The 18,566-nt window shown below is 43.8% G+C and overlaps 2 protein-coding genes across 5 annotated transcripts; one reads left to right on the top strand and one right to left on the bottom strand.

Annotated features, from left to right (window-relative positions):
• Nucleotides 1–296: 296 nt before the first annotated feature.
• On the bottom strand, nt 297–9,283 carry znf362b (zinc finger protein 362b). Of its 4 annotated transcripts, none has more exons than XM_079558045.1 (9): nt 9,147–9,283; nt 7,338–7,401; nt 6,652–6,925; nt 6,471–6,575; nt 4,443–4,737; nt 3,460–3,684; nt 3,307–3,385; nt 3,074–3,232; nt 297–1,016 (listed from the first exon to the last, which is right to left on the bottom strand). In XM_079558045.1, the coding sequence occupies exons 2-9, from the start codon at nt 7,398–7,400 to the stop codon at nt 897–899; spliced, it is 1,320 nt and encodes a 439-aa protein (XP_079414171.1). In that variant the 5' UTR covers nt 7,401; nt 9,147–9,283; the 3' UTR covers nt 297–896. The 4 variants fall into 4 exon arrangements, with proteins under 4 accessions (XP_079414171.1, XP_079414172.1, XP_079414170.1 ...); XM_079558046.1 differs by having other exon boundaries at nt 6,652–6,898; XM_079558044.1 differs by lacking the exon at nt 9,147–9,283 and adding an exon at nt 8,902–9,126 and having other exon boundaries at nt 6,652–6,898.
• A 5,354-nt stretch (nt 9,284–14,637) lies between these two features.
• LOC306964847 (uncharacterized protein) lies at nt 14,638–17,137 on the top strand (the record flags this gene model as incomplete). The annotated part of the gene is made up of 1 exon (XM_079559007.1): nt 14,638–17,137. Exon 1 carries the CDS (start codon nt 14,663–14,665, stop codon nt 17,135–17,137), a length of 2,475 nt encoding a protein of 824 aa, XP_079415133.1. The 5' UTR covers nt 14,638–14,662.
• Nucleotides 17,138–18,566: the final 1,429 nt, after the last annotated feature.

The raw sequence follows: 18,566 nt of genomic DNA, 5'->3' as shown, positions 1-18,566 counted from the left end.
TCTAGGTCTTTTCTTTTTCTGTCTCTATTTATTTAGAACTGCAAAGGTGCAAGAGGGTTATGGTGAGATCTCTTAAAAAACAGGAAGTGAAACTCATGGATATATTATTTTAGCTGCTGAGATTAAAACCAAATACCTGCAAAAACCACAATACCCCCTCTTTAAAGCACAATATGTGTACTTGGAGTCAATTGATTTATTAAAATATGTAGGACAAAAGTGCTGTAAGTGTGTTCATCCTGGTGACTCAGTATCATGTTAAATAGAATTTACAAGGTTTAGTTCTACATGATGCCTTTTATTAGCCTGGCCAGCCAGACTCAGTTCCCTATTTCATACAATGGAGTTCAGCTTCTCCAAGCATCTTCTCAAGAAAGAGAAACTGCTTATTTTTGAAAGGGGGGGAAATATCTTTTGCATCTGAGAAGAAGAGACTGTAATGAAATGAGGAGGAATCTGAAGCTACTGCTCCCAAAAAATAAGGTTGAAGGGTCTACCTGTGCAGACTCAATACATGTGGACGCCTCTCAATCCTGTCTGTCTTGTCGTTTACCGGGTTTGCCTTGTCTGAAGGAGGCCATGGACTAACTTAACGTCTAACGTCCAATCAATCCGGCGCTTTACGTTTACGCCTACTAAAAAAGTGCTTCAGAAATATGACGCATAACAATCTTCGATCTCTCCATCCTCTAAAACTCAAAACAAGCCGAGACGATACATTCGCAAAAATACTGCCGTTTGTGTTTTCCGAACCTCTTTCATTCGGTTCAAATGGCTGTCGTACTGTGAGAGCCTGGTGTGGGCGGCTGTAGGTGCGGAGCCTGGTGAGCGAGCTGCACCGCGGGGCCGTGGGCCTGCCGAGCGAGCCGTGTCCTGGCCGGGTGCCCTCTCCTGGATCAGATGAGGGAGATTCGGATGGGGATGCTGCTGGGAGAGTCGGTCCTCTGCGGAGACTGGTGGTTCACGAGGTGCTCCACGACAGTGTGTTTGGACATGTGCTTCATAAGGTAGGTCTCCTGTAAGGGTAGGATTTGATGTTGCATTAAACTGCATTGATGAGTTGTAATTAAAATGACAGATGCTACAATAGGTTTTACTGATGGCAGGCACTGCATCAGCAGAGGAGGAGAACAAGGAGGAGAACAAAATATGCTGCTGAATATAGTATAGACAGGTGTGTGCTGTTAAAGTGCATATGACAGGTTTTAATGCTTTTAGAAATATGACTTGTTTAGAAGGACACCATCAGTCGCATAATTATCATTTTATTTAATTGAAACAGCAATTTTAATGAAGAAATGTTGGACAGAAAAGTTATTTTTCATTGGATTTTCAGGCTGCTGACAGGAAGTGACATAGATAAAGGTATCGTCCAGAGCAGTTCGACTCATTTCCCATTGACTTAACATAGTCGGCACGGCAACACTTTAACCACGTTTGCCTTCATCTATGTCACTTCCTGTCGTTGCCAATAAGGAAGTGAAACCATAAACATCACAAAAATAGAAAAACTAGAAAACTGGCTTCAACTTTTAGCAAAAATCTTACATAATATAATTGTGTTAACTATGTTTTAGCCAAAAATGGCTTTCAACTATGTCATAATAGTACAGATTTTAATTTTAAAAAACACCTGGAGTGCTTTCTTTCATTAGTGCATATTTCAGTAAATATATATTTAATCCTGCAAATCTAGTCCACTTCCCTCTTCCGCTCTCGGCCTTGACACAAAACGTCTTTTTCTGTCAGTGTTTAAACTCTCATCCCTGTGCAGATTAGCATGTTCTCCCATTTCTTAGTCTCGCCAACCAGACTCCGCTTCTTTACAGAAGAGGGTCTGGCAACACTCCATTGCGCGCTTTCAAAGGAAGTGACGCAGCGATATGGAGCCTACCGACCAATCAGAGCAGCTCCCTGAACGGGCCTCACGTTGTTGCGCCTTTGTTTTGTAGTTTTTCAACACAAGCAACCACTTCACGTAATGCTCCGGTATGCTTGTATTCTTACGTTTTTCTGACATAAACGACAGAAGTCATTTACTGAACTCTGTGTGGCAGGAGCGCCATTGTAAATGTCCGAATGACGACAACTTTCTTGTCGCTGTTTCTGTCGTCACATCCGCTATGTTCTCATTGGCTGCTATGCGCTTTGGTTGTCCCACATTAGTCCCGCCTCAAGCAGTAGCTTTTCTAAGACAGGGTCGCCAGACTAGTCTCCTGTTTATTAATTAATAAACATCGGAGATTAGTCTGGATGCCAGGCTACCCATTTCTATCATCAGAGCTGTGGAAATCAATTATTTCTTTCAGATCTACACTGTAACATTTGGGAAAGAACAGCAGACAATGCGCGCTGTTGTGTATCCAAATAGAGCGCATTTTCCTCCAGCACAAATGAGGAAGTCAGAGGCTACATTAGCACAGTGTTAGTGCACCCTATGAACTCCGACGGAGACGTGCTTCTAATTGACTCAAGTGAAAATTTGAAAAATGTGATTTGTGGCCTCTGGTGGCTTTTTGTGTAACTCTATTTTGTAAACTCTTGAGTCCCAGGGAAATATTCAATCTAAACACAGAAGCCTTTTACAAACGGCTAATCTGTGATGGTTATTCTCCTGCTCTGTGTCGTGCATAATTCTCACATCATCAATAATGGTCTGGTACGATTTAAAAAGGACATAGCCATACGGACTCTATTCTACCAACTCCAGCTTATTGATGATTCTGATACAAAAAAAAGTCTGTGGTAGAGGAATTTCAAGAATTGCTCTGTAATAATTAACTTTAAGGATATGACTCGTTCTTCCATGGTACAGTTTATCACGATGAGCTCAGGAAGAATGAGGTGCTCTGTCATTCAGTTGTCACGCAAATACTTTTGAACTGAATCCAAATATCCAGACTCGGCATTAGTCAGTGGCTCTGTATGAAAGACATTGAAAACTTTTGCACACCGGGCTGTAAACTTTGTCCCTTTGGCCGCGTAAATCAAATGGTCTCTATACTGTATGTGATTCTGAGGGGATGTCCTGTGTGTGTGAACATATTTGCAGTCATGTGAAGGTGTTACTCACTGAGGTGTAGGCCCGGCCGCACATGCTGCAGCAGTAGGCCTTGGCGTTCTTTATGGCGTGAGCCGAAAGGTGGATCTGCAGCGAGGCGGAGTCCGAGTAGGCACGGTAACAGTTTGGACATTTATATGGTTTGTCTTTGTTGTGCTGCCTCTGGTGAGACTGTGGACGGGCAGTTCGGTTAATGTGTGATATTCTCACATTATTTCAGGTGAAAAAACGGGGATGGAGCTGACCTGGAGGTTGGAGAGCTGAGTGAAGGCCTTATCGCAGCCAGGATGAGCGCATTTGTATGGCCGGTCACCAGTGTGGATTCTGGGGAGCACAAGATCAAAAATAGTCATCTTGCTTTGTTGTGGAGCTAACTCCTCATTTTGAATTCACTGGACCTGGTGTGCTGCTGCAGGTGGGACAGCTGTCTGAAGGAGTTATCGCAGTAGGAGCAGTGGTAGGGCTTAATGCCCAGGTGGATGCGCAGGTGCTGGGACAGGTACGAGGCGTTGGCGAAGGTCTTGGAGCAGTGCGGACACTTGTGGGCCTTGGCCTCCGTGTGGGACTTGGAGTGCATCTGCATCTCCGACTTGGACAGGAAGGTCAGCGGGCACACTTTACACCTGAGAGGAGATTTAAAAAAAAGGGACATTACTAGAGGTAACGCGAGAATATGTTGCGTGACCTTGTTATCACATTTTAAAGAGCTCATGGACTAGTCTTGGGTATTCACCACCAGGAAATTCAAAAGAAATCGACCATATTGGCTACTTACACTTATTCTGTTGTCACTGTCAATGTCAACTTTATTTCTATAGCACATTTACAATGCGAAGAGCCCGAAGTGCTTTACAATTTAACAATGTAAAAACATGAGCACAAAGATACACGTATGAAGTATTAGTAATAAAACAATAATAGGTGATATGTGTCTAGCTCACCTCATGCTACAACACCAGGGAGAAAAGGAACAGGCCACCATTTATACATACTGAGACTTACCTGAGTTTAGACGAGTTGATGCATAACCGTCTGGTCTTTGTGCGTGCGCTCAGTCACGCAAAAAGACCAAAGACGTTGTTAGCATTAAGCCTCTCCCAGGATTTAACTATATCACCTCCTGCTCCTAAGGTATTATTAATGTTGTGTAACTAGACTTGGATCGTGTAACTTTTGTTTTGTTTTGTTTTTAATGTTAACTAGTTGAGAGTCATCGGACTGACGCCATCATTTTAACTTTTACAGGGACATTAAGTCATTGGGCTTATACAGTGGATTCAGAAATGTTTCCAACCCTTTTTAACTATTTGATTACAAATGTTGATATCATCTTCAAATGATTATGTACTGTACAAATCAGACGGAAGAAGCCCTATCCCACCTGTACGTCCTGCCCTCTTTAGACGGAACGGTGACGCAGCCCTGGTCGGCGAGGATGGGGTACGGCACCACCAGCAGCGGGCCGGACTGGTTCTCAGCCTTGATTTTCTTCCTCCCCCGGGGCGCTTTAGGAGGAGGTCCCAGGAGTCCTGCCAGACCCCCAGCCTTCATGTGGTCCATCCCCGGGCCGGAGGTAAGTCCCGACAGGATATTGATAGAGGGGGCGCCGCTGAGTCGGTTCTGGGAGCTGGAGGTGGGCGTGGTTGGGGTCAGAGCATCTGAGGAAGGAATTAAACCTGGAAGGGGGGATGAAGTAAAGTTGAAGTTGCAGACAGAATTTCCCTGTTGTCTTGCTAATGTTTTACTGTTGATCCCCACAAAATCATTTGAAATTGGAGGTACTTTTCTTTTTACTTGAGATGATTCTGGACTTTGGGAGGCACTGTTCATCTCCAGGGGCATTTTTTGGTGGGGCCGGGGGGCACAGGCCAAAGGGACTCAGAGACTATAATGCATCTCTCTATTCATCCCTAACTCCCATTGTGAAATGAAAATGTTTAATTTGTCACGAAATAAATTCACTATTGACACATGGCTGCCACTGCCAATAGGTTTCAACACATTGGGCCCGATCTTCTGGCACAACAACAGCGTTGCTCAAGGCAAAGGCGGTATCTTGCGTACAAACATCCACCACCTTTCACCAGTAGCCTGAGGGGGTCGAATAGGGAGAATGCAAGGGGTCGGCTGAGGCGTTGGTGTGCTACAAGCATCGCTGACTAGGGCTTCCCAATGACAGAAAATATAACAATCACGATTATTTTTGTCATAATTGAAATCCTGATTATTCAAACGATTATTTATTGCCTTAAAAAAAAGTTTTTATTTATTCATCAATCAAAGAAAACTATGCAAAATATTTTGGACAATTAAAAATGTCCAAATTATATTAAATATTCTCAGTTTCTAAACTCATCCTCTGAGAGTTCTCTGCCTCTCTCTGCCCCCTGCTGGCCAGCCCTCACACCTGCCCAAGCAAACCAAGCCACATTCTGATGACATCATCACACAGCTTTAAGTCAGACCAAAGCATTTGCCAGTATCAGGTTAAATGCAAAGCAAACAGAAATAAAAATCCCAGCAGCATGAAATAATGCTTTGCTTTGAGCTCCATTCATCAGCTCCTGAAGAAGAGTTTTAGGCTTCTGAACTTCAGCAAAAGGTGAGCGCTCAACAGTAGCGTTATCTCAAGAGCTATGTATAAAAATGATTCCAATGATATGCAACAAATACAACAGTTCCATCAGACTGGATCAGACGTGTCGCAGAAATCGCGCAGGACGGACTTTCTGCGCTTCGGATGGACAAGCGAGAGGGCATCCTTAATAATCTTTTCATATCAATCTATTTTTGCAATCGTTTAGAGTAATAATCGTAATTGAATTTAAATTAATTGCACAGCCCTATCGCTGATGACAACGAGTTCTTGCTGCTTCTGCTTTGTTCTCTTCTTCTTTACACCAACATCACATGCATCTTATTAAGCTCTCGCAGGAAAAACGCAAACCATTTCTCCCACAGTGAGTTGAACACTGTCCATGCCCCGATATATACATCGATGGTCCTGCTCTAGCGGAGGCATTAGAGAGCGCGGGGGAAAAACCAGTCCACGCTGCAGAAACGTGATCAAACACTAACCTGAAAATATTCCACGTTCTGTTGGAAGTAAAGCTTGGGGACGGACCACTACATTTCACAGAGCGCCCCCTGTCAGCGTATAAGTCTAGCCTACAGTCTGCGTTTAGAAACACAAGATCAGGTCTATTGTGTCTTAGGATTGTGTAGACTACATTGGTTGAACAGGTTTAGATTTGCCTAAACCTGTGAATGACCTGTGCATGATTGGGCTGTGCATCATATTTGGTCCAAACAAGCACAGGGTAAATTCCATTACATTATTCGGCTAATTCTCACCTTTTATGGGTTTGCAAAGGAGACTGGAGGAAGACGTTGCTGATCAGACACCTACCTGATCTGTGGTTGAGCCGCGCTGCCTGTTCACTGAGCTGCCTCATGTGCCAGTCCTCCCACAATCCTTTGGCCTTCACTGCTGCCTTATCATCCATATTTCCATCTGTAATTAAGCATATTATTAGCCTGCAATTAACGCTGTAGGCTCAACAGAGGCACACAACTCCACCCCTCAGTACCTGGCCCGGAGCTGGTGGCCGGGCGAGCGTGTAACGCGATATCCGGCTGTCCAGAACCCTGCGAATGATGCGCCGGTACACTCTGCTGCTGCTGCTGCTGTGTCTGAGGCTTTGGCCCTGTGAGACCGTGCGGCGCGCCCCCTTCGGGAGAGGGGGAGTGCGACACCAGAAGCGACTGCTGGGACGGCGCGGCGGTAGGGGGCAGGTGTAGCGGGCGGATTTTCTCGGCCATCAGCTGCTCCTTGATCTTGTTAATGAGCACGAGGTTATCCAGCTGAAAGGGTTAACGCGTCATGCTCAACAGAAAACGGCAGCCAAGTGTCAGTGTCTTCAGAGCCGCCAGTGAAATGTACCGCGAATATGGACCTTTTTTTTTTTCTCAGAACTTCGACGTCACGAGCATGACCGAGCAAAAGTACGATACGTTAGTTTGGGTCGAATCAGAGCAAGCAATCATATCGTTAACTCTGTGCTACTAAAAAAAGTTCTTCTTATTTTATCTTAGGTGGTAAAATAGTTAAATTTACAGCAAAATAACACGTAGGTCAGAGTATGACACAAGTAGCTACGGATGGGCTGGATCTCGTTCTCTCGGAGACAGACTGGTAAAAGGTGGCTGAAGACATTCACACAGGGCTAAGAATAGCTGTGATGAAGAGCAATTGTCAGAGCCAGAGCAGACTTACCTGGCCAGGCATCGAGGGAGGCGGAGGCCAGAAGTACGGGTTATTGAACCGAGGCTCCGCCATCCTGAAACAACACAAGACGGATCTATTAGAGCTATTACTACATTGTAATAAAGTTGAAACCGAAAGACGCTGGCGGCACAGAAGGCTGGGATTTTTTTGTTTATTTTTGTTTTGGTTTTTTGTTTGTAATAATAAATAAAGATGAAATATTTCCTTTAACTAAACAATTGAACTGTAATGAAGATCTATTTTAAAGAACCTATTTACGTATCTTTAAGTCATCTCGATTGAGCTCTGTCATTTTCGTATGGACTTTTATTGCACAGTATTTTACCTTAAACTTTCTGTGTGGCATTTGTTTCTTTTTATGTTGTGACCTTTTATGTGTCGACACTGCACTTTGAGCTCCTTAAACATTTTATCGCAGTGTGGTTTTGTACTGCACATAAACTGAATCTTGAACAATGGATGCAGCGCAGTTAAATACAAGGAAGAATCCCCAACATTCACCTATTCAAGGGCCGATATATTTGAAGCATCTAAAGGTGCATTATGAAACTTTTTATTCAGAAAGAAAAAAAAAAGAAAAAAAAAGTTGCTATTTGTGCTTATTTGACCTTGTAGTGACCCAGCGGCTGTATGAGTGGTCAGAATGGTCAGTAAAGGCACCATGCTGACCTCTCATACAGCCGCTGGGTCACTACAAGGTCAAATAAGCACAAATAGCAACTTTTTCCACACAAAAAGTTGCATACAAGATCTTGGCCCATCATATTTTGTGCTAAAATAGTATTGTAGTAATAGTCGTAATAACATTGCAGGTGTAGAAATATAGAGACAACCTATATTCATATTTTGTCACTATGCAATATGTTGCAGGCCACACTCCACTTATAATAACACTATAAGTATATAAGGTATATGAGGAGTTGCCAGTTGTCACTATTGAAAATGTGGAATGCAAATATTGTTCCTGTGTTGCCCCTGTGAAATGAAATCCCTGGCTGCTTCAGGTTTCTGTGTTCCCTGCTCCTTTGTCTCGCCGTGAACTCTCCTCAAGATGATCAGCTCGTGTTCCCCATGAAAGAAGCTCCAAAACCCCCGTGAATCCGTAAAGCTAACTTTGGGAGTAGGTGACTTCTCGGACACGTCTCCGGTCCGCGGGCACCCCCGGGGCCCCGCGCTCTCTCTCTCTCAGACTCTCTTAAAAACATTTCCCAGACAAAAGAGAAACAAAAATGGCAGCCTTATTTTTTAAAAGGCGGGGACGCCATATTCTGCAGACCCCCCAAAAAATGTACGCGTGTGGGTCTTTGGAGGATGCTGGTGTTCGGTGGGAGAGGAGGCGCGGCGGCGGAGACAAAGGTGTGTTTATCATGTCACGGGCTCGGATGATTGTTTACAGCGCCTTTGAATAGCCCGGCCTCCCCTTAAAAAAACTGACACTTCCTACAACAACCATCCATGCCCCGTAAAAAAAAAAACACACACACACACACACACTCTCTCTCAGCGCGGAAACGAAGAGGCGAGCTCCAAAAGCGGGGAGACCACCGCTTACCACCCCGCGGACTCCCGGGGCTTCGTCTCCGCTCGCAGACGCTGTGCCATCTTGGCCACTTTCCCCCTTTTTTATCCCCATTCTGCAACTTTTGGGCGAACCGCGCAGCAGCTGCACGATTGAACACACTCGCTATGCATCTTGTAGCCTATTCTTCCGTCTTCCTTTTTTTTTTATTATTATTGCATGCGCTGCGGAGTCGTGCGCAACGCCCTCTGCACATGCAACAAAACGCGCGTACGTACCTTTTAACCAGCTTCCAGATAATGTCTTTTGCTGCAATTCTTTTTTTTTTTTTTTCTCTTTTTTTTTTTTTTTTTTAAAGCTGGATGTGCTCTCTCTCCCTGCTGCCTCAGACGGACCACCGCTTCCGGGTCGCTTTGTTCACTTCTGGGTGCCGTTTGCGGCTGTCGGCTGTTTTCAGCAGCAGCATGGAGGGATACAAGTCACTATTACTAAATAATAATGCTGCTGCTTCAGTGTTTGAAGCATCTGTTCGGTGCTGTGTGGGGGAAATAGCACTGATGTTGAAATGTATTGACTGCTATATTAGATCTAGTAGTGGTGTTTTCATCCCCACGGAGCGAATAACGACAATAGTCTAGGAATGTCCACAGTTACCATGGAGATCCGCCATCTTTGCAGCTGTTAGCATACATTTCCATAGACTAACATTAGCTAAAAACAGTATAAAAAGCTGAGATACTGCTGGTAAATACATCTAACTCACTGTGGTCTCCAAGTGTTTTAATGTGAACAATAACTCCAGTATTTTAACTTTTATTAAAATCTCCATTAGTTTACAATGGCTGCTAATCCCATAATGCTTAGCGATATGACGTCACATTCCCGAACTCTATACTAGGGCTGCAACTAACGATTATTTCGGTAATCGATTAATCTACCGATTATTTTTACGATTAATCGATTAATCGCTTGGCTGTGAAAGGTGCATGGAAATTGTATTTTTTCAATTTTTTTATCACATAAAGCTAAAGTGGCGGCGCTTGAGGACATGTTGATGGAGTAAACTTAAAGTAAATGTTTGTGGGAGGCTATTAGTGCTAATTCTGCTTTCTGATTGGACGAGGCAAAGACAGATATTTATGAAATTTACAATGTACAAAACACTGCAGACCCTAACTTAAAAAACAAAGTAGGTTTTCATCCACATTACATAATTCTCATGTCTTTTTTGCTCTATTTTAGTCTGTGTTTACTAGAAAACGATTAATCGATTACTGAAATAGTTGACAACTATTTTAGTAATCGATTAGTTGTCGATTAATCGATTAGTTGTTTCAGCCCTACTCTATACTATCATTTACTGAGCCGTGGGGAGATATTTTAGTTAGGGGCCGCTGAGGGACAAAATTTACCCCCAAAAATACTTTTTCTGTGCATAAATCCTATTTATTAACCTCTTAACTCCCGCCTGAACCGAGAGCGTTTTCTCCAGTTCAGCTTTACCCAAATCCTGTAGGCCAGTGTAACACCTCATTTGAAAGACCTACAAAACTAAATTGATCTTTTTCCTCACATCAGATTTTTTTTCATCACTTTTTTGGGGGGGGGCAGTCATCTCATTTTTGTCAAATTTTCGTCCATTTTTTCTCAATTTTTCGTCAAAATGTTCTCACTTTTTTGTCCATTTTTTGTAAAATTTTTGTCACTTTATCGTCAATGTTTTCTCACTTTTTTCACATTTCCATCATTGTTTTCGTCTCAGTTTTGTTGCTATTTTCACACCTTTTTTCCAGAAGCTTTTGGACTGGGGTAAAGCTGGAGAAAATGTGCTCGGTTCAGGTGGGAGTTAAGGTGTTAATATTGCCTGCAGTTCACAAACTATCCACCAGGGGGTTCTGCAGCGCCCTCAGCACCCTGGGTTCCCACAGCCTTGATTATTTATTGCTACTATACTAGCAAAAAAGAACAATTGACGTTAGGCTGGAGTATAAAAAAGTACACTTTTTTTTTTTACTTTTTAAAACGCTACAAAAAGTGGCGAAAACGCTACAGAAAAGCAACATTAACGCAATACAAAAAGCGACAAAATAGTGACCAAAGAGCGACAATACAGTGATGAATAAGCAACAAAAAAATAACACAACAAAAAGTCTCTTCAAAAATGTGACACAAACGCGGCAACAACACGACAAAAAAAGTTACGATCAGTTTTGAAGGCCTTAGCTTTCAAATGAGGCGTCACACTGGCCTAGAGGCTGTAAGTTCTCCGGCCATTAAGCTTTTAGGTAATTCAGGTAATGCTGAACTGGAGAAAATGTGCTCAGTTAAGGCGGGGGTTAAGAGGTTAAATAGTTTTTGATTAATTTGTGTGACTTTATCTTCTAGAAACCGTGTATTTATTTCTACTCTACATCTTTAAATTGGATTTAAAGTATTTTGAGGTTAATTTAGCCACACAGTGTAACATTTACCCAATAAATGCAATTTAAATTCAAGCATTTATTTTATAATAGATATTTTCATCATTAAATAATACCTCATAAATGTACAAACAAACATGAGCCTTTGCTGTGAGCGGCTCAGCTCTGACGGTAACTTTACCGGGAGTGGGTCCGTCTCCAGCTCGTCTCCATGGAGACGTGACTGAAGTCAGTTTGGGAATTTGAGATTTAAACAGGTTATAGGTCCTCATCCAGATCCATTCTTTGACTACCCAGTGCAGTAAGAGCATGTTCTGTGGTGAGCTGGTCATTAGGAGCATGTTTAAAGATGCAGTTAAGCTGTTCTCATCAGGAACCACACAATGAAATAATCTGAAAACTGCAGTGGTGCATTCTGTCTTCGAGCACAATTCGTGAGAAATGGCTCTTTGTATCTGTGGAACACTTTTACTTTATTTACTTAAAGTAGGCATTCAATTGAAAGTGGATACTTTTGCACTTTTATTTAAAGGTGCATTTTGAAACTTTTTACGCGGAAAACAGTGCGTATTTGACCTTTTAGTGACCCAGTGGGTAGCTTGGGGCCTTTACTCTCCATCACAGTGGTGTAAATTATTTATAGAGTTTCTGGTGGGTTTTCACTGCTGACGTGACGGACCCTCTCACCAGAAAAACTACAAACTGTATACAGCCATTAGGTCACAAAAAGGTCAATGAAATGTCTTTTCTCGGGTATTAATATTCCAAATGTCTTGCAATTGCAATGCTTGTCAAAGAAATTGTAACTGTAGCATCCAAACTATAGTACATTGTAATTTTTTCAATAAAGTACAGTCTAAAATATTGGAGTTAATGTAATTACTTCTAGGTCGTACGGCTCTTTTCTTTCTTTCTTTTTTAAATATGTTTTTGGGTTGTTGTTATTTTAGTTCATGTTATTCTATAATGTTGCTTTGCAGAAGGCAGCATTATTTGTAGAGCACAATTCATACACAAGATAATTCAAGGTGCTTCACGGTTAAGTTAAATTAATGACACATTTTCAAGGTAACAATGAATTTTAACTGTGATTTACACTCGTGATTCAAACGAACAGATGATAAACTGCGGTGAGTGCAAGATTCTTGGCTTCTGCTGGCAAAGAAAAGTATATGAGATCATATGTATGAATATAATTGGCCACGTAGCTTTGCATTATAGCTATATCTGAGTTGGTTGGCAAAAAAAAAAAAAAACATTTAAGTATCATTTGTTTTGTCCCTAAAAAGGTACTCTGTGCCTCTCACTTACTCTTTTATTTCTCTGAAATTGAAAGTCAGGATAGCCTGCCTCCCGCCCCGGGTGTGGCTGCAGTCTGAACCAGAACTAGGTCTAAACCAGGAGAAAACAGTGACCAGGATTTACCCGGCTGTTCTCTGACGTCTTTTTGGCATCTCAAGAAGAAGAAGAATGAGGTGAGACACTGCAGGAGTCTTAAGATCTAGTTTAGTCCTTTGCTTTCACCTGGTTTAGTATTGATTTTACTTTAGACCTGGCTTGGACTTGGTAGGTTAAAGATTGTGGTCTGAAACAGAAAACAAGCAAAGCTGAACTGCAGCTTTGCTTGTTTTCTGACTCTATCAAGTACTCATTAAACATCTTTATAACACTATGATATTAAAATTTACATCCTATAAAGTAAATAAATAAAATGAATAGGCTGTGTAAAAAACTGTGACATTAATGAATGTAGTTGTAGCATTTTGTACATGTTATTGATTAATGCCATCACTGAAATTCTTATTCTTGCACATTGGTCTTTGCATTGTCTTTGTATGTCATTGTTGTGTAGTTGCCAGTAGAAGATGAAACATTCTGATTGCTTATATTACAGTTATAGTCAGTTTTGGCATCTCAGCTGGAAAAGTAACAACGTAAAAAGTATTAATTATTTTGTAGTTTTACTTCACTTTAGACTCTAGAGCCTATCTGTACTTTCTACTGCAATACATTTTTAGTATGTATTGTACTTAGTATGTATGATAAGTGTTTCTCATTGTGGTTTAAACACAACTATAGTAAAGTCATTCTGGTGAGAAACATCACAGTAAAGTCAGAAAACACCAGGGACATATTCAGTCTCTGATGTTTCACCTGTAAATCTGTTGCACCTGTGCTCAGTACTTCTTCCACCATTGATGACAATGTACCAGTTGCTTCCTAGCAATGCAAAAATAGTTTAATGTTTTCAAATGTAAACCTGTAAAACAGATGAAGTTACTATACATTTTTAATGACGCAGCACCAAAAAGGCAACAATTGTTGGACAAAGGTGAAACCGGTTTGTCTTAGGCCTGTAGAGACATGACTGTTGCTGTGAGCCGTCTGATCTGTCATAGGCACTTTCCAACCTTTTAAAGACTGAAGCAAAGTGTCCTGAAGTCTGACGTAAATGGGGGAAATGATGGGAAATGATAGGTATTGTGTTAAACATGTATCCCAGCCCACTAAAGGACAGGTCAGTGTTATTAAATGCCTATGCTGTTCTTGTACCAAAACGGGGCACTCCACAAGGAGCTCATTAAAAGGTGTCACTCACTGTGCCACACCAAAAACATCATATGAATTCCATTCATCCATCTTCTTCACTTATCAGTGCTGGGTTGGCGGGCACCCCAGTAGGCGAAGATCGTTGCTTTTTGGCCCTCATGGCAGGGTGCTGCGGTACTACGCCCTTGTGGATTGGCGTGTCTCCAGAACGCACTAGAATGAAGAATCCTGGAGTCTACACACCTGTCAGAAACAGCTTCTGAGCCAAGCTCCAAAGAATATAATTGTTTCTAAAGATAAAGTATGATCACACTGAGGCGGGGTATCACTTTTGTGTTGCTGATTTTTGTTCAATACATTTTAAAATTTTCAGAGTAGGGCTATAATGACAAATCCTGGACGTGTGAAGGCTTGTTGCTGCTCTGCCCAACCCGCAAGGGCCGAGTTTACAGCGTAGGTACAGTACCATCTTGCTCCTGTAGGAGGATTAATACATTTCACACAGAACATTGCACAATTCCTATGAATGGCCTGGAATGGCCATTGTACATAATGCATCATTATACAGTATGTAGTCTACGTATATTCTCCTTGGCACTACTTCACTCTGACATAACTCAATATCTTACTGGCTCCCTGATACTATAGCTTCTCCTCCATGTGTAGGTAGTAATGGAGGAGGGGCATCTCACAATCTAAATACAGTCAAATCCAGTTGCTGACGAAATTTTCTATATTTCCTCTCTCACAGCGTTCCTCCCTCAGAGCTCCACCTGAAGGCGCTGCAGTGCCACTTCACCTGGAACCTCAGCTCAGAACCATGGATGCTGCTGCGGCTCCGGGAGAAACTGCTCGATATCTGTCCCGACGAGAGTAACCCCTGGAGGGGACACATCTACAACCTGCTGGGCTTTGTCCAGACCCGACTGGGGTCTGACGAGGCCATGAGCCTCTTCTCCTCAGCCTCTGAAGCCCTCAGGGGCCCTGCGCTCCTCGTCAACTACAGCAACCTGGCCTGGCTTCACCATGAGAGAGGAGAGACCACCCTAAGCCACGAGTACCTGAGGCGGGTGGAGGAGCTGAACAGGGAGTATCCTACAGGGGGGGACCACTCCACAGGGACAGACCGCTCCACAGAGAAGGGCTGCTCAACAGAGCCTGCAGAAGAGCCGCTACACCCCGAAGTGTTGGCAGAGAAGGCCTGGACTCTGATGAAGTTCGGTCCGCAGCAGAGGAGAGTAGCCACAGAGCTGTTCGAGCAGGCGCTAGAGGAGCAGCCGGAGCGGGTGGAGTGGCGCAGCTCTCAGGCCATCGTCCTCATAAGCACCAACGAGCACACACCCGCTGAAATGACCCCAGAGGAGCTTTTGAAGGTGCAGAGAGCCCACGAGGAGGACCCAGAGAACATGTTTCTGGCTGTGAAGTACCTCAGTCAGCGAGCAAAGAGAGGAGAGCAGGTGGAGGAGGAGGTAGCGGAGCTGGTGCCCCGGATCATCCCTATCGCCTATAGCAGCTACAGTGGCCTGAAGTCAGTACTGAAGTACTACCGCTTCATGAAGGCTGTGGATGAGGCCATCTCGTGTGCAGAAGCAGCTCTGGAGAAGCACCCCGAAAGCCGCTACGTGAAGACCTGCGCCGCACTCTGCTACAAGTGGAGACTTGTGTTTTCTCAAGATGCATGCTCACAGCGCCATCTGATGGAGAGAGGCGTCAGTCTGCTGAAGGAGGTGATCTCTCTGTACCCTGACACGGCATTGATCAAGGAGATTGACCTGGCAGATCTGTATGGTAAATCCCAGCCCTCCAAAGCTGAGGAGTTGTACCAAATGCTGTTCCAACGAAAAATGGAGCCACCCGAAACACAGCTTCTCTACTACCGCTATGCCAAACACCACCTAATCATTATGCACGACCGCCGCAGGGCCATCAGGTACTACGAGAAGGCAGCTGGCATAGACCATGATTCCTTCTTCAGGGAACAAAGTCTTGACGCTTTACAGGAACTCCAGCGGAGGTCCTCAAGCACCCACCTCGAGGAGCTGCAATGCCACTTCACCTGGGAGATGCAGCGCAACAAGGCCATTTGCTTCACTGTCAGAGACAAACTGGAAGACCTCCTCCTCGATGAGAGTAACCCCTGGAGGGGACAAATCTATAATCTGCTGGGCTTCATCCAGACCCGACTGGGGCACTCTGTCGAGGCCCTGAGCGTCTTCACCTCAGCCTCTGAGGCCCTCAGGGGTCCCGCGCTCCTCGTCAACTACAGCAACCTGGCCTGGCTTCACCATGAGCGAGGAGAGACCGCCCTGAGCCACGAGTACCTGAGGCGGGTAGAGGAGCTAAGCAGGGAGTATCCTACAAGGGAGGACCACTCCACAGAGCAAGACCACCCGGAGGTGCTGGCAGAGAAGGCCTTCAGTCTGATGCACTTCAATAACGACCGGAAGTTTTTTGCGGGGGAGCTGTGGGAGAGGGCTCTGGGGGAGGAGCCGGGGCGGGTCGAGTGGCGCAGTGCTCAGGTTCTTGCTCTGCTCGACTCTCAGAGACGGCGAGACGTGGACGAAGAACTGTTCACAAAGATCAGACAGGCTTTAGACCAGGACCCCGAGAACCAGGAGCTGAGGGCGGAGTACCTCAGACAGTGTGCGAAGAGAGGTCAGGAGGTGGGCCCTGAGGCGCGTGCTCTGGCGGCTCAGGTCTTGCTGCACCCTGACAAAATACACAAACTCATCAGGACTGTTCTGGAGCTGTACCGCAGTGTCCTACCTCTGGAAGCTGCCATGGATTTGGCTGCTAAAGCTCTGGACACACGGCCCGACAGTCGCTACCTGAAGGCCTGTCTCGCCATGTGTTTCAAGTGGAGAATCCTGCAGAGGGAGGCAGCGAGTCAGGAGCTGATTGACCGTGCGGTGTCTCTTTTCCGCGAGGTCGTCTCTCTGTACCCAGACTCCTGCCTTCTGAAGGAGATCGAACTGGCCGACATCTGTGCTAAATCCAATCGCAGCCGCGCTGACGCCACTCGCATCTACAACGAGCTCCTACGGCGCGACCTGGAGGACAGCAGCAAACAAATGCTGTTCTATTTCTACGGCAAGTTTCTGAGACATGAACAACATGACTTTGAGGAGTCTGTGAAGTATCATATGAGGGCCGCGGAGATCCCATGGAGGTCCTTCTACAGAGCCAACAGTATCAAGATATTACGGCGCGACCGACCGAGGAACGACAGGCTGCGGAGAGAGGTCGAGCAGTTCCTGCGCAGCCTCCAGGCTGACCATGAGGCCCTCCGTTTTAACTAAACGGATCAGTGTGCTGAAGGAGAGCAGCTCATTTAAGCAGTGATTCTCCGCCAGCCAAACAATACTATACATTTCAACATAAATACAATTGACAATTCCGTTAACATTTGATCCAACTTGTGCGCAGAAAAGAAAATGTTTAAATGTGTTTAGGCGAATAATGGGCTACTCAGCTACTGTTTGTACTTGAGTAACTTTCAAGAGACACTTTTTCTCACAGCTTTTTACTGATGTACTTTTACTTTAACACCAATTAGCCACTTTTACCAGTAAATTTAAGTAGTAAAATGTGAAGATCGTGTACTTTCTTCTTTAGAATTATTATTTTTAAATATGTGTGTTGCCTTTACTTGGGCAAAGGCAGGATTTTCATCCAAAAAATAATAATTGTCCTTCCCGAAAATGACTGTCGATAAATATTGTTTTGATGGTATTTGTTTGATAGATCTGGGGAAATGCTGTGTTTTGATATTCAGGCTTTTGTTGGACCCAAAATCTGCTTAAAAGTTTTAATACTGACGTTATTAAAAATAAAAATAGCAGGGGAAAAAAGTGTACCATCATTTTTACGATTCACAAAGGGCACACCGTGTTTAGCCCTGGTTTTGATAGAGTGTGAAAGGTTGTTTTAACATAATCTCCACCCTAATGTAAAGTCAAGCTCCCATGACTCGTCTTTAGTGTGACTTCAGCAGCTTGTGGTGGGAAGTATGTGCTTATTTACGCACATTTTCTTTGTATTATCTTTAGATATGACCCAGAGATTAAGAGTCCTCCCACTGACCCAGACGCATATGTTTAGATATAGATCAGAAGATGACACCGCTTCCTGTGATTAATGTGTTCTGGTTTTAATTTTGTGACATGCTGGTCATGCTTCAGAATTAGCTCAGTTTGAAGCTGGACCAAACTGAATCCAGGACTTACCAAGGAATGTGTTCTACAAACTCATGCGAAAGTATTAATAAAGGCCTCGGTCCGCTCAAACAGCTGGCGGCTCAGGACCTACGTACAGTCGCAGATGGTTTCTACAGTTTGGGGGTGAACATGAGCATTGGGGCCCTTTTTTACCAGATCAAACCTGCAAAACCTGTTTGCAAAGGTGCAGGTTCAGAACCAACTTTATACAATGTGACTTTTGAGTTTGAGTCATCCAGTAAATCTTTTTTTAAGACACAAAAGTTCCTGTATTTGGTGACATTTAACAGGTTCTCAGCAATGGACTATTTGCATAATATTAATCAGCCTACATGTTTAGCCCCTTGTTCAAAAGCAAGGGTGAGCAATTGATTTTTACAAAGGGCGACATGAGTAACCTGAAATGAGTCAAAGGCCGCGCCAACAATATCTCTATTTTTCATTCAAACTGCAGTTTTGTTGTATATATTTGAATGTCACTTTTGAATGAAATAAATGAATAAAATGGGAA

Source organism: Gobius niger (assembly GCF_951799975.1).
Source record: "Gobius niger genome assembly, chromosome: 6".
NCBI classification, from domain to species: Eukaryota; Metazoa; Chordata; class Actinopteri; order Gobiiformes; family Gobiidae; genus Gobius; species Gobius niger.
This window is presented reverse-complemented; position numbering and strand designations above follow the sequence as displayed.